The 19,082-nt window shown below is 40.5% G+C and overlaps 2 protein-coding genes across 5 annotated transcripts in view; one reads left to right on the top strand and one right to left on the bottom strand.

The window, feature by feature from the left end:
* LOC135252463 (uncharacterized) overlaps nucleotides 1-18,724 on the top strand; it is a 161,017-nt gene extending 142,293 nt beyond the window's left edge. The window contains exon 5 of the mRNA XM_064330534.1: nucleotides 17,660-18,724. Coding sequence (XP_064186604.1) covers nucleotides 17,660-17,807 — 148 coding nt within the window. The 3' untranslated portion in view covers nucleotides 17,808-18,724. The remainder of the gene's footprint in view (nucleotides 1-17,659) is intronic.
* On the bottom strand, nucleotides 1,076-15,057 carry LOC135252465 (LIM domain transcription factor LMO4). 4 transcript variants are annotated; one of them, XM_064330537.1, is made up of 5 exons: nucleotides 14,914-15,057; nucleotides 11,910-12,156; nucleotides 5,907-6,003; nucleotides 5,037-5,192; nucleotides 1,076-1,959 (listed from the first exon to the last, which is right to left on the bottom strand). In XM_064330537.1, the coding sequence occupies exons 2-5, from the start codon at nucleotides 12,143-12,145 to the stop codon at nucleotides 1,951-1,953; spliced, it is 498 nt and encodes a 165-aa protein (XP_064186607.1). In that variant the 5' UTR covers nucleotides 12,146-12,156; nucleotides 14,914-15,057; the 3' UTR covers nucleotides 1,076-1,950. The 4 variants fall into 4 exon arrangements, with proteins under 4 accessions (XP_064186607.1, XP_064186606.1, XP_064186605.1 ...); XM_064330536.1 differs by having other exon boundaries at nucleotides 11,910-12,187; nucleotides 14,567-15,029; XM_064330535.1 differs by having other exon boundaries at nucleotides 14,567-15,029.
* Nucleotides 18,725-19,082: the final 358 nt, after the last annotated feature.

Here is a 19,082-nt window from a genome sequence, read left to right as displayed (position 1 = left end):
CTCTGGTCGAGTCCACTTCATTCATTTTTCTTTTACCTTAAACGCAGCCAGAAAAATTTGAAAAATATATATTCTGAGAGCCTCCAGCAACAAAACCATACTGTAGCATAACTACTGTACCGCAACGTCCAATAAAAACATCTCTCATACGACCTCAGCCCACACGACTTCACAAATAAATACAAATCAAATACTGAAGAAACTGATACTCTTTGTTTCTTATATTGTTCAACAATTTGGCAAAGCTTTCTACCCCCAGGTTACATTGAGGTACATGCAAACCAGGGCCATGGACAAAAAGCTGAGGTTAAATAGAACCCAACACTGCGGATGCATAAATGTTTCTTGGCCAAAGATAGACAGAACCACTAGGTCCCTGCAACAGCTTTTAATTCCTTTTTTCTCGAGTAGCCCATATGTTTGACAGAGACATCTTTCCCTTTCTTTGGTAATTCAATTTTCAAAGGGCATTACTATTCGTATGTACATAGCGGATGAATAGCATCTATATTTACGAAATGCTATATGCGTAGAAATATTCACGTACTATACCTGACCACTATTAGCATTAACATGTAACCATGTTGGTCCACAATAATCATGGTTATGACCAGTTTCAAAATTATTATTATTATTATTTTTTTTAAATTTTTTATAAAGAGAATGGTGGGTTATTTTAGGATTCATTAAATATTGTTTGTTTGAAGCCCTTACTGGAAATGCTTGGAAATCATGGCTTTGACACCGATTATGATAAACTCCCCTCAGCATTGCGCATTTTGTCGATAAACAAGACATAGTTTATTTGTTAAGGATATGCTTTAGAAATGCTTAGAAAGGATGGGAAAATAATTACAAAATACATTATAATGTAAGAAAAATAACCTCTGGTATTATAGTATATATAATGTCATACATACACTGTATACTATACTCCATGTAAGAAAGTTCTAGAATTTTCCAATAGTATACATTTATTCAAAAACTCAACTAGCAAAATTTCAGACTCAATTTGTAATATCATACATGGATGGTGAAAAAAAATGCAGTCGCCTGCACATTGAAGAAAGCAGGGTTTGTATTTTCATTTGATCTTAATTTTTATTAATTAAATACACCATACTGGAGCAAATGTCTCTGAAAATATCACAAATAGATTTATTTCATTCAGCATTTATAGGTTGGTGAAAATCTCTACATTATCAGCTATGAGCATTTTTTGTTTGTCTTTTTCTTTTTTGTTGTCTGCTGTGGTAGGTTTAGGTGTCGGGGTAAAAGTTTAGAGGAAAGGGGTTTAGGGAAGGAGATGTCAGGAGAAGAGTGTAGCCACATCGGGACAAAACACTTACATGCATACATACATGGCATTTTACAGATACACCAAAAGTGTTTATGATTTGATTTCCACAAAAGCCACGGATATCTTTTTATCCCATAGTCTTTTATCCCCAAAATGAAACACATTCCCTTTACAACACTTAAAATATATAAAGAGGAAATATCAGGTTGTAAAGAAAAAAAGGGAGGGGGGGAGGGCTTAAAAAAGGAAAAGAAAGAAAATGCAGTCAGTTCCCCCACTAACTGTTAATGAGGGTACTATGCAGATTTGAAAAGCTGCACGTAATTAGCTTCATTTGTCATTTTTTTTTTCCTTTCTCTGTCTACCCGAAATGTCCTCAGGTTTGTCTCTCTCGTTCGTTCTCGTTTTTCTGATCAGCCTCCCATTAGTCCAGGTCCACGAAGTCCTCGGAGTGGCATCTCAGTCACGCGTGTGCACAGGGCGCCCACCTGTGGGGGGGGGGGGGTGCTGAAAGGGGAGCTGGGATGGCGGGGGGAGGAGGGAGCGGCGGGGGGGGGGGGTTGCGGGGGGGCCGGCACTGAGGTCGCGGGGGGCGATGAGGGAGGGCGGAAATGAAGGCACGCCTCCTGCTTCTTGGAACGCCTCCCTTTTTAACACACCTGCGAAAACCAAGGGAAACGAAAGCGGGTCAAAAACGCGGAAGAAACGGTCCGAAACAGGTCCGGCACAGTTATTACGCGAATGCTAGCGGTTCCCTCGCACGCTCAGGTGCATTTGCTTGGGGGGGCAGTGAGCAAAAAGGGGAGAAACCCTTTTTTTTGAAAAAACTTGATAAACTGTTTCGCTCTCCGGCGGTTCATAATAAGTTGGCGATAACTGCCGCTTATTCGAGTGCGCGGAACGTCAGAAGAGAAAGCCCCGTCGGTGGCGATGGGGAGGTGGGCTTCATTTGACGTCAAAGGGGAATTACGCGCGCGCAGGCGTGAATCTTTGCTTTCTCCTTCAAGACAACGGCGATATCACAAACAGAGCAGAGCTTCCCAAAATTTCTGCGCCGAATTATTATTTTTTTGCATTCGGTGAAGTCGAGATTGCATCATCTTTTTTGCCAGCAACGCTCAAGCCTAGCTTAATTTATTGATCAGCAAGGCCGTGGGAGCATCTGCTATCTCATCTCCCTTGCATTTTCTTTAATGTACATTTATAAAGCCGAGTCTCTTACTACTAGCGTACTGTAACAGAGCCTCCCCTGGGGTGCTACATTTCTGTGAAGCACAAGAGATGCTGAGGAACAAGCTATTTCATTCTTTCTGAGCAAATTTGAATTCCCAACCCCCCCCCCCCCCTTCCGACATTCCGATCAACTTTTTTCTCTCCCCCCCCCCTTCTCGCTTGTTTCTACATTCTGGGGAAGTTTGCTTTCCCCTTTTCCTCAAATTACTAAGAGGGCCGCAGTCTATTAGTAATTGCAAACCCCCACTTTCAGGCTAATTAAAGTGACTGAGGCAGAGAGGTTTAATTCCCAGGGGTTGAAGCTCAGTGTGAGAAAGGTAATTTGTCTGTCCTGAACAAAGAGATTAGGGAGAAGCCAGAGAGCCTACTTAATAAATGAGCATCAAATGTCCTCTGCTGTGGACACAGACAACACCAATTATGTCACTGTGAAATCGCACATAATACAAACAACGGGCGAAGAAAGACGCTTCATATCCGCATTAGTGGAATTGCTTCGTTTTTTTCTTCCCTCTCTCCGTTCTTTTCCCCCCGTGCCAACGTTACGGATTTTTTTTTATTTTTTAGCCTTGCCGAAAACTGGAGGGGTAAAACGGGTGAAACGAGGAGTTCGTTATTTCTACCCTGTCAATCGGACGTGGACGACCGTCCCTCATTAAACATTACATAATGGATCCTTATGTGCAAGAACGCTCCCTGATATTGTGTTTCTCCTTCAAAAAAAAGAAAAAAAAAAAAGAAAAAAGAAATCTATATTCAATATGGCTCCCTCTCGGAAAAGGCATTTAAAGCACTTCATTTTACATGCTGCAATTATAGACACTCCTTCGCTTTTTGCTGAGGGAGGTGGCCGCCTTTATTTAAGAATTCTCCCTTCGCTATAATTAAAGCGCTGAGCCCAATATTCAGATTGCATTTTAACATTAATAATTCAGCTGTTTTCACTACAATTGATGTTGGCACATAAATAAACAATGAGACCACATATTTACCGCCTCGGCCGCAGAGAGAGAGAGGTACGGGCTTAAACAGACATTTAAAATTAAGCTGGATAATGCAAAGGCTTTCAATTTGAATGTTAGGTACTCTTTGCACTGACTGGCAAATTGACTAGGCCTTAAAAAGCCTCTAATGGGGGAGAAGGCTTAATGGAATACTTCTGCTGCAGGCCCTGCAACCTAACTCACACTAAAATACACGCTGGATAACACATTTAGCCTTTACTAAACCGCAAAATGGCTGTCTCTGGCTGCTCCATCACGTCCAGTGGACTTTCGCCACGGTCCATTCTACATTTACGCGGCTCTTAGAATATAGGTCTACAAAAAGCATTCAGGGTGTGGACCGTTCCTTTCCATGTTTTTTTTTTTTTTTTGTTTTAACGGTGAAATTATAATGGAAAAAAAAAATACAAAGATTTGTTTAATCTTTTCGATCGCTGAAGCAGACAGAAATGAAACAAGGCTTCCGGCAAGGCACTGGCCTTTCTCGCGTTTGCGGTTGGGGCGCGTTCGGCACGAGCACGGTCCACACAATCCTGACAAAACCCCGAATCCGCGATGCTTCAAACAGATATTAATTAAGTTCCCATTGTAAATCCATAAAGAATTACCCTGTGATGTGTGCACATTTGGTTACACTGTAATAACTCAGAAGGGTCTGATTGCCTCTCTTAATGATGAAAAAGTCAAACATGCAATCAGGAATGATGGAAAAATCTATCACCCATCTGAAATTAAAATTCATCTTTGGTCAATAAGATTTAATATCCATGCGGTTCTAGCAGTAAAGAGTAAATGAATCAATGTCATCAATATATAATCAGTATGAAATATGATGCAGATGCAATTATGTGGAGGGCTCTTTTGCGTTTTTTTTTTAATTTTTTTTTTTTTTAAACTGGTCCAGGCTTGCATTTGAAGTCCTCTCGTTTTATGGTCGACAGTAATTGTTACAAATTGGTTTTTGGTAACACCGAATAGCACGTCTTCCTGCCTCGGCCCTAACCGAACCGTACCTTTTTTGCGCAGCGCTTTCGAAAAAGGACGGGCGCGGACGCGATGTCGTGTTAAGGACTGCGGACCCGACGGGGACAATTCATTTCTGTGCTGCTGACCTCATCACCTCCGTATCACCGAAACCCATTCCCTTGACCTCAGATTTAACCCGAGGCCGGGGGGGGGGGGGGGTATTGTCTCAATTATTCCCAAGTCAGAAGATGGAAAACACACAAACGCCAAGGAGTCATTTGAGAACCGTTAAGCCGCGAGCTGGCCTAGGAGACGCACGAGGCGAAGCTCGGGGGAGAGTCACGGTTTCTGCGGAGCTGCACCCCGGGATCGTCCGCATCCGTTCCGCACGCGTGCGGAGCGATGCGCCCTGTTTTCACTGAGGACTGGCGTGGGAGGAGAAGGCCACCCCCCCATCCCCCCCCCCCTCTCCTCTCCTCTCCTCTCACACCAGTCCTCAGTGGTCATTGAACAGGGAAATCGATGGTCTTTACCTTCTGGTCTGGCAGTAGCGGGTTCGTCTGGAGTGAATTCAAATGGCCGTTGATGAGGGCCGTGGGTCTGTCGTGTTCGCAGAACAGGCTGCCGTTGATGTAGTGGAACCGGTCCCCGGGGACCAGGCGATTCCGGCAGGTGGAGCACGTGAAGCACTGCAGGGGGGGGAGAAGCGACACCATTCACCACCAGCCCCCCAGCGACGCTCGCTCCGTACACCTGTAACCCCACACTCCAACGCCAGCCCCCTCCCCCCCAAAAAAAACAAACTCCAAATAGGCACGCCAAGCAAGCAAACAGTGGCTCAGAGCAGTCTGCTTCAATCAATGGGCGAACCAAACTGAAGGAAGTGAGAGTACCATTCATCACGGGTCAAAACAATGTTCGGAATAGGTCCGAACACAGCCTTATGAAAGACACTAAAAACATATTCTGCGTATCTGGGGTTAATAAGCGGCTCACCGTTACATTACATTTGAATCACTTAGCACATGACGTCACTAACATCAGTGTTAGTCTCGGGAAAACAAAAGTGTGAGATCACCAAGAAGACACAGAAGGCCCATTCATAATCAGTAAGTGTAATGTTAACCTAACTAACCAATTTGTATTCTAACAAGAGTAAACAGCACTAGACAGATAACCTATCATTACACAGCTACATTAACATTATTACTAGATTATGTTATTATGTCCAGTTACATTATTAATTTGCATTACACATGCCGTTAAAGAAAACAACTTACAGTGTACATTTTTTTGAGTACTATCCATTTAAACAGCTGGATATTAACTGATCAAACATTACTCTTCATTCTTCTTCCAGCATGCTTTGCGGCTGGGTAAATTTATGGGGGTGGGGGACTCACCTTGAGATGGTAGACGTTGCCCTGTGCTCTCATGACCAATTCACTGGCCGGTATGGACTGGCCGCACGCACTGCAAGCCCCACTATTCCCAAATAACCTGCAAATAAAGACAAAACATTTGCAACGGCATTAGTTCAGCAATCCACCGTCAGTGCCAATTTAGCAAGCAATGCACAGGGAACTGAAACAGCTTTCCTCTTTGAATGAGATCATATTTTTTACTTCTTTTATTTTGCTTGGATTTATCCGGCTCTGTGGTTTTCATTATCTTTTATTCTGCGCTGACAAAATATTGCAGGCTAGTGCACTATGTATGTAGTGATTATTTAAAGGCAATGGTAGGAATTCGTCTCACGTACGTATGAAGAACACATTTCCCAATAGCACATACACGTGAATGATTCAATTACTTCAGATGCATGGGTGTGGCCCTGTGCCCCCACATACAAATGGATACTTCTGCAGAGACTTAACAGTTCAATCACATACTCGCACAATTTATTTTGCTTAAATGGGTTCTCTTAAGCCTCCAGAAACCGCAATAACACACAAAACAAATCCAATATTTCACATTGTGGGGGAAAAAAATAAAAATAAAATAATAATAATAAAAGAGAAAAGGCAAATCATAACAATAACAGGGACTAAATGAAAATGTTTTACTTCCAAGCTAGGGCACTGAAACAAGGTATTACCTTTAGCGTACATTTTGCATCCTAATAATAACCTGGAACATAAGCAATCACCAGACTAAGAGGATTTGATTGTACATCTAAGGCGACATAGTGCTTTTGCCATTAGAACTCCAGCACAGGCCCCGGCGAAGCAGTGTTTCCATTAGAAACACTCCGCTATCCAGGTTGATATATAATGTGCATGGGTTAACCTTTTCAATCATGGTGTCAACACTTTAGATTTGCTTCTGCTCATCTCTTTCATCCTAACCTTCTCTCTCCCTCTTGATAATGAAATGCTTGCTCCAACTTCCCTCTATCTGCTTTTGAGTCCACAATTTAGATTACTTCATCTCTGCTAGCAACAAACTGAATGAAATTTCGATTTGAGCAGAAAGTAATTTACTGGGATCTGGACCCATTTGTCATCATATCTCACCGGGTGTTTGCTCTATCACCGCACTTTTCCTATGCAATCAAATAAGACCACAGCATCTGACATGCTTGAGAGGGGGAGAGAGAGAGACGTGGGGTGGGGGTGGGAGGGGGGCAGAAGGATATAGCATTACCCTATGTGCATTTAAACTGAGATATTTCCTTTTTGGGGCCTAATTAGATTGCATTGTGTTTTTATGCGAAGCATAACAGAAACACAATCAAAAGCTCTGAACAGGTTTACAATTTAATATCATTTAGAGAAGCAATATGCAGAATATAAAAAGGAGGGTGTGGGTTTCTAGCTCGTTGGTTTTAATCCTTGCCGGCCACATCTGTGCCTTTATATTCTTTGAACACTGACATTGACCAGCAATCCCAACCTGCTCGCAGCCCATACACCCCTCCCCCAATGCCCCCTCCCCCCTCGGCAACCTGAAGAGATCTCTCAAATCTAGATCCCATCCACAGGACTTGACATGTTCCAAGTACTAATTTGCTGTCACCACTTTATTGAAAATAGCCTGTAAGTTGTTATTAAATGTATCGACAGAACGACAGGGAGAGTAGTAAAACTGCCCCTAAAACGGCATTTAATAGGAAGCCCGAGAAACAAATTTTGCTGCAGCATCAATTTGTATGGTTCAATCAAAACTCCATTTCAAAACTAATTAGTTTGAGATCCACGACACATCACTGCTTGGTATCTAAATTGGAATGACCAGGGCAGGAAAGGCCAAAAGAATGCCTCCTTTTGAAAGCTATACATCAGACTCACATGAAGAAAGTGCAATCTGTATTCCTCCTTTTAAAACCCAGCCATCTTTGGATGACTTTTATATACATTAAATAAAATCTGCGCGATAACTTTGAAGGGCTTGCATTGCAAATATACAGATAGCAATTATTTAAAATAGGCACAAATTTTGACATGATATAGTTGCAAGTGCTTTATGTCAAATAAACCAGCCAATTGGGAAGCAAAGCATTACAAAGACGTATAGGCCTAGCTGTAGCATGTTAAATTATGTGCATGTATTGTCTTTACATGGTTGCGCACTCCAGAAATAATCATTTTTTAAAAAGCAATGAATCCTCTTTGACAGTTTGGCCACATTTAGTTGTTTAAAATCCGATCCATTTATTAGACTTTGAGCTATTAAGACTTTTTCAATTATTCATTTCCCTCACGCAAGTATTTGAGAATACTTTATTTTTTTTCATAACCATGCACACCTTGATGGCTTCTCCCACACAAGTCTTAGTCTGACAGTGGTTTCCTAAAAGCACCGGGTTAATTATTTGACCAGGGGATTGCATTTGATTTAAAAAGCTTAAGGGTTTAGGTGCTCAATTAAGTTGCTATCAGTCTGTGCTTGGACCCTAATGGGCTTTTTTTCTCTTGAACTCCTGTATTGGGGAAAGAAACCCCGGGTTGGAATAATTAAGGCCAGAAGACTCTTTAATTGCAATGACAATAATTGGTTTCAGTTTCTCTTCTCCAAAACTGCAATTTCAAGGTTTTGTTTGCATTTCAGCCATCCAGCCACCAATCAATCACAAACTACACATGGTGCTTATCAAGCCACCAAAGGGTCACGTGACTTCATCTTCACACTGATGCAGGAGAACGAGTCAGACTGAAAGACTCTGGGAGATGTGTGATTTCAATAACATCAGTGATGTTTTCAGTATGGAATTCTTTTTTCATGAGAAAAGGGAAATACGGTATATTTTAAAAAGGGAAAATTAATAGACAGGAAAAATATGAATCTTTCAAGGCATCCTCAAATGCATTAAAATGTATATTAAAACCCCAATGATGTCAGCGACATAGTCCATTAAAGATGCCTTGGTAAAACAGCAGCCAAAGCCCCTTAAAAGCACTCGGAGATATTGATACTTAAGAGGGGCTTTGCATAATGGCAAGTGCTGTATTAGAGAAAGAGGAGGTGGGGTGCTGGGGGAGGGCTTTAAAAAAAAATCTGCCAAATTACGCTTGGTTAATTCAGAGTAACAGATCTGGCCCCAAGTGAATTGGAGGCCTTGAATTAATTCTGTTATGACAAATCAAGATAAACGTTTCCCCTAAATTGCATGCGATTTAATTAATTTTTGAGATCCTGGTTTTTCCTAGCTAATAGTTCACATGCTCCTGAGTTGCCATGGTACTTGAGTGGGCAGACTTCAAAGTGATATTAAATAACCAACTATTAGATTTACCTAGCACGTTCTATTGGAAAAGTGCCATTTAATTACCTAGCCTATTCAATTAAAGGGGCCACATTCCATGACTCGAGCAGCCACATGATTACTGCCTAAATTAATTCCCTCGCCGAGTTCCTCTTACTGCCCACACACAAAAATTTCTCAGGCTTAAAAACATGCTGTAAAACAATCACAGACACCCTTTGAGGCCCAAAGAATCGAAGTGACATAAATGAGTTTAGGTGTGCTGAACATCGGCTCCTGCACCGCGGGCATTTGCTGTCTGCTCTGCGCTGAGATCCGGAGTGACAGCGACTGTCTTCTGCATAATGTCTGTGGCATCTGCGACTCTCCATGTGATTTGTGGGAGATGGCTTCCGCTTAGGTCACGCGCATTCCTCTTTTAGAGTGATGCGACGCATTTTGTTTATTTATGCGATCAATCTACACGTCTTCTGCATTTTGCGGGTTAATAAAAGTTTGAGGCGCCGCTCTATTATTTACACGGCGCCCTGCGATTTAATAATCCATTACAAAAATGAGCCTGTCCCTTTAAACCCCGGAGGCAACCGGCCCTTGTAATAATCCCCTCTCTCTCTCAAAAGCCAATTTTGTTAATTAAATGTTTTGTTTGTGATGTGGCTCTCATTCATTTCGGACACGTCATCCTGAGCAGATCTAAGCCAGGGACCCAGATCTCATTAGATAAAACCCATCAGGACTAAAAGAAAATGGAGGAGCCACTAATTAAAGCTTTTAATTGTGTGGACTCACCGTCAGCCGGTTTTTATCTCCACACAGATCACAGGCTTGTGAGCGCACATTTCGGCCTCATTCTTCCACCAACCACGCTCTCATTACAAGTGGAAAGGTGTGTCCACTTTTCCTCCCAATTTTAATTAGGTTGTAGACCCATTACAAGCGAAGCACCCCCATTGACTTAATTCTTTTGATGGGAAGGGCTGGCAATCTCAAATTTTTATTTTGCTTTTCCACGCTGGTTGCGTTACGGGGTGGCGTGTCAGCTTCGACTCTTGACGGTGTGTCACGTAGTGCTAGCAGAAGAAACGAAAACCTTTTTGTGCTTTACTTGACACAGAAGATGTCACACTCTGTGATGTCAACAACGTTAGCAAGTAGCCTAGCTGAACACTGAGAAGTGAGCGTGCCACCGAGAAAAGTGCAATAAACTCCTGACTGAAACTGACGTTTCACTTTTTCAGTGACTTGTCAAAGGTGAACGCACAATACTTTTTTTTTTTTTTGACTCATCACGAAAATTGATTTTTACATTACCTCCATTAAACGTCAAGTTATCTAAAGCTTTATACACGTGATTAAACATGTTTTTCCCTTATTAGCTTCAGTTTCTTTTAGAAAAAGAAAGTTGAGCTAATAAAATGTTTCAGGGAAAGTTTCCTTTTTATTTGTTTTTTGCTCACGCATTGAAATAGATTGTCATTTCTTCAAGTTTTACTCACATGCTTTTGATTCCATTTAGCTGATTGAAGTTCACTCCAGTGAAAGAAGCTACACTATCAAAATAACTAAATGACCTCTTCATTCATCTTTTAATACTAATGAGGTCAAAAAATGTCTCTTAAGGCAGATATGAGAGATTAATTTTTTAATCGAAATTTGCATGTAGAAATTTAAACTTTGGCAGCACTGTGAGGGAACTTGCAATACAAAAAAAACCTTTTTATGGTTACTTCAATGAACTCTAAACTTCCAGCCTTCTTTAAGTACAATAGGTGGTACTGTGTCCTTCTTAAGGTCACACTGTTCTGTGGTGTTAAATAGCATCCATTAGCCGAATGAAATTATATGATTTAGTCCTGTTCCAAGTGGCCAGTGTGCTCAAAAAAAGAAAAACTTTTAAAAAGATTTTATTCCTAATTACATCTCTCCTCTTTCTGATGCAAACATGACCACAGTCAGCCAGGATTATTTTTTATTCAAACTGTACATAAATACGTGGTGCCCAACCAGTTTCTCTAATACCTTCAGAAACAAACAACATGGCTCATACTGTACGACTGTGCCCTACAAAGAACAACAGCTTTAGGAAAGGCCAGTTCAACATTCTCCAGAAGGAATCTTGTTCATCATACACTGTCTGTGGCATTTCCTCTGAGTATCTTTGCACCAAGGAGGATCCACTAAGTTCTGTGTATAATTTTTCAACAAGAACAATAAAAACCTTTTTTTACCTCCTTCAAAAATACATAAAGTGTTGGTTATGATACACCTTTCTGTTGCTTTATATACTTGGCTTACCCATATCAAATGTCTCATCTAACCTCAGCCAAACAAGAAATCTAACCTCTTCCTGAACCTTGTATCTGAATGCCCCTGGGAAACTGGTCAGACTTAAGTTCCGGATCGCAACACTGCTTTTGTTTCCCAAAAGAGCAAGAATGTTCGTTCAGCAGAAATTAATGTTCTGAAGCCCAAACTCTGACTGGAAATTTTGGTATCATATGGGGAGAGATCGACTCCAGCCAAATGGTTCTAGTTGGGGGATAACATAAAAATAAACGGTACACAATTTACCACAAAATGAATGTCTTTGTATCCAGTAAAGCTGTCATACTGCGAATTAATTGTTCAGTTCATTTCCTATGTAACGTCCAGCTCGCTGCCCTCACCCCTTTTCCCCCCCAGTATTGGGGAACAGGCTTACCTTATGTAGTCATTTCTGCAGAGGATCATGCCGCTTTTGGTGTAGCAGGACGTGCCAATCTCGCCCAGCTGCGCCTGGCAACAGGAGCACTTGAGGCACCTGCTGTGCCAGTAGCTGTCCATGGCGTAGAGGAGGAAGCGGTCTGCGATCTTTCCCCCGCAGCCCGCGCACCTCTTCCAGGAGAGGGAGCCTGCTCCAACCGGGGGTGGCTGGGCACTGCCACCGGGGTTCACCATGATCTCCGTAGCTGGACAAGACAGGGCGAAGCTGCTCAGAAGCTGCACAGAGATGCAAGGATGCTAATTTAGAATATTTCACCGTTCAAATATTACCCGTCTCCCAACCCCACAGGAAATTTCATATTTGCAAAATAGTCTTATGTTGGGTTCTGATGGTCATCGTCAAGAATGCTGAGGAGCACCCCAACAGAACTTTTTAATTAAAAATAACAGACAAGTATTCATGATGACCATACGAATATTTTGTGACCTGATCAGACCACAGGCACTATTCCACTTTTCCATCAGACCACAGGCACTATTCATTTTTAGCTGACTCTTGGTCAATGAGACGATGTTGTATTTTCATTCACTCCTGTACAAATAGTTCAGAGTGTTCCCGTTTGGATTTTCAGACAACAGGCAACTGGCGTTGCTATTATACCTACTTATGTGTGGCTAAGAATTTATGATCAGTTTTTTCTTATGTGCTGTGGTGGAAAAAAACATATTCTGTTAAAGATTGTATTTAACCTTTCAAACTTTAAATCTGCAGACTGTCTTGAAGTGGATATTACCTTCATTACCTGTCAGATGAAAAAGGTTTTTATCACAACAGCCTGTGGGATTTGCACAAAACTGTAAGACAACTTGTGTTTATCATAAACAACTTTTTTAATATGCCACAGCAACAGATTACTTTTTTTGCAAAAGGCAAAGCAAGAGATATGTTTTGCTAATCTCTGTATTGGTGCGATGTATATGCATTTTATCAGTACGCCTGTGTTTCCTTTTGGATTCCAGACACAAGCATATAAATAGATCCTGGTGCTTAGAGAGGAGTTGTTTACCTGTTATACAAACACATTTAGACCACTTCCCCCCCTCCCCCAATCTGCCCTTGATCTCTCATCTAAATGCTGTGGTTGTCTCTTCCCAGATGAATGCTGATAACTGATAAAATAATAGTTGATAGAACAATTAAAGCAACAATTTTGCTCAGACACCTAAATTGCCTTTAAACTGAACTTTTCCCCCCTTATGCCGTTCTTCAATGTGCATTGTTCAAGCGGAAAATGGTCTAAGAAAAAGTAAAATTGGAGGGTTGGTGTACTGCCAGAAGATGCGAGTGCTGCTAATTGAAAAGCCATAAAAGTTATATAGGATATACCAAAGCCAGTACGCGCCCATTAATCTCAGTAGAATGTGTTATTTTAACTGACAGTAGTGAATTTAAAAAGTTAATAGGCTTCGGATTTTAACCCACGCTCCAGCGGCTGGTAATAGTTCAAGATGAAAAAGTATCCAGGTCTACGTGTAAATTCTTGGCCACAGAGATAATGGCATGACAGGGTTCTAACAATACCCTGCTTTTGTTGGTGGAATTCCTTGTGAGCACCGTACATAGCTACGTCTTTTGGCCACGGCCATATAGTGTTTTCAATTCCCCCACACCTTACTGCTACGGAAATATACTCCCCGGGCCGTGCATGCAGCCTATTATTGTTATTCTTTTATATTCTAGGCACACTTTTCTATTTCACTTTTCGGTTGATGTATTTTAATTTTTAATCCTTTCCAATTTCGTACAGCGGACTCCATGGCGGGCTAAGCCAAATCTTTGTTGAAAGGTAATTAGAGAGGGGGGGGGGGGGTTGAGAGAAAAAAAAAACGTTACACTGAGAAAAGCATTCAGTAACCCCATTAGCTGAGACTCTTAAGGACAAGCAATACCTTAGTGCTGATTAAATCTAAAAGGAGATGAATCAAAGAGCCCAGCCCGAGAGTAAGTCCCCAGATAAATAGGATCGGGCCATCGTCAAGTTTCATTCCGAGTTTGTAGGGGGGAAAAGAATAGACGGGGGGAAAGCTTTTAACTTAAATGGGCTTACTATAGTAATTACATGGCCAGGCAATTTAGGTACTGAGATGGAGTCAGTGAAATAGAAAACAGACCAGGCAGCTGGAGGCAAAGCAGTCTCCATTTTAACAGTCGTTTGTGCCACTTTCATAGAACGTAAAAGTAAAATATGGGAAATAGTATATTTTTAATAATGGAATGGCAAATTCACCCGCTGCGCTTGTGTATATTTAATGCTCCTAGTTGGACGAAGAAACGCCTGTAAAGCCGCCGTTAGCCCCGCTCCTGCCAGATCCTCGTTCCCATTCCGTGATGTTGGAAGCGCCAGACGTTTTAACTCCGTCATGTAATCTATTGCTACGTTCTGGGCTACACGTAACATAGGCTACTAAAGTCACTTTTTCGCTCTTCATGTTTTTGATTAACACCAATTAATACACGCAGCTACTGCTTGTTAATATCTATGCAGCCAGTTTTACGTAGACATTTGTTACACTATATGCTTTTCGCATAAACGACATGTGATATCAATATGAACCGAATGTAGGATTTAAAATTCGTAATGAAAGCAAACGTACCTCTTTTGTCTCCTTGAAATGTAAGTGTTGAAACAATTTGTCGCGCAGACCCTTCTCGGACAATTATATTGTATTAAAAAGCAATACAGAGAGTCCGGGGAACTGGGTTGAATTCGCAATCAAATGACAAAGTCAAGATACAACGCACCAGCCCAAGACCAGAAAATGCAGATCTTAAGTCCTCCGGAATATTTCGCTCTATTGATAGTAATACACGAAGTAAGGCAATGGAGTTTTCAGATTGTATTTCCACTGGCGCGAGCCTGTTTCAAGAGCGACTGGGATATGTCCTTGAAAAAAATATGTTGCACTATGCACTTAGAAATTTCCATACAAAACAGACGGACCTTTGTTTTTCGGCTTCACAAAACGAGAGTAATGTAATCTCTTCTTTCTCCCCCCACGAACGCCGTACTTCAGTCCTGCCCTGCTCTACATGTGTTAGTGACAGAATGAAGATCCCAAGTACATCTCTTCTGGGGGGGATGACGTAAATCAATCTGCAGCCAATCTCCACACAGTCTATTCAGCCGGAATAACAAAACCACCCAATCAGAAGAACGTGAAATTGACTTGGACACACAGAGTAAAGGAAGAAAAATGCAGTTTACAGCTCGACGTTTCTTTTGGAGCTACCTACTAATTTCGACACTACAGAAACGGCACACCCTCACAAGTTATACCGATGTGGTATTTCAGATGGCATTTATTTGATAGCCTAGGATCTCTGAGATTATATCCGTAAAATTTTAAAACAGAATAAATCTCCAATGAGTTAATAAGGGTGTAGGCTGTAGTTATAAAAGTAATTATTTTCAGATGATAGGTCTGTTCTTATTAGCTTGAAGACTGGATACATGTAAGGCATCCAAGAAGAAACATGGGAGTATTGATTACTTTTAGATTTGAATGGCATGTTTATGTCAGTGGTGCTTAACCGTTAACCGGTAAGATTTATAGGCCAACTTATGTTTGAACGTTTTATGAGTTTATCTTTCCATATGTTGTTTTGTTTCACACACTTGAAGGATGTCATGTTGCACTATTAGTTTATTTAAAAAGTTGTATCTGCATGCCTCCTGGACGCGTTTATTCGTGCGCCTTCACGGTGGCGCCATCATCTGTCAATGAAAGGGACAGCACAATCCAGCGTTTTAAAGTTCCAAAGCCGGATCAATACAACTACTGTAAAGAAAAAATAGACACATTTTGCAATAACGCCTTCACACGTTACCTACTTCACGTTTTTCCTGTGTAGCTCTACTGTTGTTGTAAGAACGTGCACGAAAATAACTGTAGGCTAAGCCTCTAAAGTAGCCTATGCATGATGAGGTTTACATCATTAAAGGGCATTTCTTTGGTGGTGTTGTCCAAGCAAATGACAAAACAAGCTATTTTTACGCGTGTGAAACGATACAATTTCTAAATGAACATTGTGCAAACTATTTAATGACATTAGATTGTAAAAATAAATAAATAAATAAAAAACAATAAAACACGAAACAAAATGGGTTTGAGATGTAGCCTATAATTAGGTTTTTATTTGCCACTTTGCTTTTACCAATGCACGATTTCATGACACAGTCTGCTGCTGGTTAATGACACCGAAATTATGATTGATTATCAATACTGGAACTGCTATTCCGCTGGTGGCTGATTTTCGTTGTTTGTTCCAAGTAATGGAAAAATGGATTAGGTTAAGGGGAATAATTGTGCTTTTTCCTGAATGCATAGACAATGCATTTTCCCAGAGAATTCTGATTGCTGGAACGGGAAAAAAAAAGACTCGACATATATAAGTATGATCACTGTTTCATAGGTGGATAAGTAACATCGTGGCAGTTAGGGTTGGAATAGTGTACAACTTAACTGTCATTTTTATTAATTTATAATAATAATAATAATAATAACAATACAAAATTGGTCAAATTTAAGCATTACGATCCGTTAGATTTAACAGAACACGCAAATTGAAAACAAGTCAGTATTTAATACAACTTTTCATATAAAATGCGATTCGGAGACTGTTAGTAGTGGCATATGTTTCAGAGATCACAGAGATGAACATGCATATATGCATGCTAGGCTACCCTTTGAATACGTTTTAAAGAATTGCTCATTTTAATTTTAGTGTAAGACTAGACTATAGTCGACCTCCCGAATTAAATTTACGGTAGGCCTACATAGAAGTAAAAAGACTGCTATAGGCTATGTGCGTGTTTCCGTTTACACTGAAAATATGGAGTCTTGCGCATGTTTTATGGTACTTTAGAAAAGACGACCTTTTCCCCAAAAATGTTCACGCTTCCAGCTTTGTTTAGGGACCTCTTCCCTGCAGGGTACGTCTTTGCAGAACCACTCAATCATATCAAACAATTTCTGCATAATTCTCACTTGAACACTTACACACAAATACAGTCTGCATTAAATCATTATATGCCATTGCTTCAGCTATATTAAGCCTTAATGGCCAAATGCAACACGTGTTTTTGGGCACCTTCAATGGGATAAGTACACTTATTGCTGCTGTTACAACCCGTGATGAATACGTAATGATAAAATATGTGCTGCATATACAAATACACTGCAGGCATATGCTTGCCAGGTAAGCACTTGGTCTTTATGGCATCCTGGGGAGAAAAAAAAAAACCTTGTATCTCAAAGCACATTGCAGTCCTAGTGGTAATTGTTCTGTAGTTCTTTACAGCCCCTTGTTTCTGCATTGTTGTGATTTAGAGCCAGAGATGGTATTTGCTAATTAAACACTCCAGTGAATTGGAAGTGGCATTATAGAGAGCATTCATTCACATAATTCCAGAGGCGCTGTAATGGCTTTTGCGTCCTGCAGTGAAGACGTTTTATTTATTTATTTATTTATTTATTTATTTATTTATTTATTTATTGCCATTTGTAAAACATTTTCAATATAATGATCTCGCATTTTCTTTTTCTTTTTTCAGAAAGGATCTGTTCGAAAGGTGATAAGATGAGATGATCGTTTATCGAACCTTACACCAGTACTTGCATTTCTAAAAGTAGCTTTGCATTGATGTGCTGAATGGAAACCTAATTTTCTTGTCTTTTCTTTCTCAGAAAGGAAGATATTGAAGACCTTGAAAAGGGAATGGAGACTATCTCTGTATCAAGAATGTGGCCATTCCTGTTGGAAATTCCTAAATTGATTTTTACAGTTTGGGAACTCTTAAAATTCTCACCTGCACTGACACCTAGACTACAATAAACATTTTTCCAAGATTCAACATTTCACACACAATAATGGCATACTTTAATTTTTAGTCACAGGCTTGAACATACACATATACTGTACATATATAAGATGTATTATCTTCCCAGCAGACAAAAAGTTTAAGTGTTTTTTTATTGACAATGTACAAATATCTTGGATGACGCAAAACATGTTGCAACCAAAATATATTCAAAAAGATTTTTTATTTTTTATTGAATGCCCCTTGTAGTGTAGATTTCAACATAGTAGAATATATGGTTCTTGATATTAAGACCAGAGACTTGTGTCCCCTATAGGGGACTAAGTTAATTACCTAGGAGGATATGTATGTGTGTATCCTATAATACAGATGCTGTACAGGGTAGCTCTTGTTCATGCTAGCTAATATAGAAATCTGTGAGTGGATTTCTGTACTTTTACCTTTGATAACATACATAGGAAGGGAGAAAAGTTGTATTACAAAAGTGTGCTGACTTTCAATAACAAGTATTCTTGACATCATGGCACTCCATTATTGTGTTCAGCCTCTGGGTCTATTAAAAAGACATCTACTATTTGAAGCCACTCCAACTGCAAATATTAACGGTTTAATTGTCCCGGTTCCCCCAACAAATCACGGTACACCATTCAAATTTCCTCTCTGCAAAGGCTGCCGTATTCCACCCTGGTTTCAGCCCCATTCATCTCTCCCGCCCTGCCATTCCCCTCACACACCCAAGAACAAAACCAAGATTGCAAAGACTGCTGTTTACACAGAGGAATAATTAATTTATCTCAACTATTAAAACAGAGTTATGAAATGACTCTGAATGGGGGTCTCAACGGAGAGGCTTTGTTTGTTCTTTCCTGTTTTTAATGAGCTGTTCTAAATGGACAAGAAAAATGACTTTCTTCTTTTTTTTCTTTTTTTTTTTTTTGCAATATCACAGAGACAAATAATGAAGGGGCTTGTGGGATCCCCATGGAAATGTGCTTTTCCCAGATCCCCTCTTGCGCTCTCCTGTTGTCCTGTAGCACTTCCCAGGCATCTGCATTATGATTGCACACACAGATGATGAAAGCGGTGTTACAACATCGAGAAATGCTATTTAAATGTTTAAACAGAGCTGAGAGAAAGCAGCAGCCGTCCACAGTATCAGCACCCCCCCGCAGGGTTGATCTGCAAAAGTGTCCTGCCTCATAATGAAGTTATGGGCCCTGGGGGAAAACTGATTCGATAGCTGTTAAAAGACACATTATTTGTGATGGTACACTTCAGACTAGAAATTC

This window comes from Anguilla rostrata, chromosome 4 (assembly GCF_018555375.3).
Source record: "Anguilla rostrata isolate EN2019 chromosome 4, ASM1855537v3, whole genome shotgun sequence".
In the NCBI taxonomy this organism is placed as follows: domain Eukaryota; kingdom Metazoa; phylum Chordata; class Actinopteri; order Anguilliformes; family Anguillidae; genus Anguilla; species Anguilla rostrata.
The sequence above is the reverse complement of the archived record's forward strand: the minus strand, read 5'-3'. Positions and strand labels throughout refer to the sequence as shown.

What these genes read in the sequence shown, in the direction of transcription:
- LOC135252465 (XM_064330537.1), bottom strand. Translation starts at nt 12,145, where the DNA reads ATGGTGAACCCCGGTGGCAGTGCCCAGCCACCCCCGGTTGGAGCAGGC. An exon ending in TGCAGAAATGACTACATAAG is followed by an intron (nt 6,004 to 11,909) that starts GTAAGCCTGTTC and finishes CTTTATTTGCAG; the next exon opens with GTTATTTGGGAATAGTGGGG. An exon ending in GCAACGTCTACCATCTCAAG is followed by an intron (nt 5,193 to 5,906) that starts GTGAGTCCCCCA and finishes CCCCCCCTGCAG; the next exon opens with TGCTTCACGTGCTCCACCTG.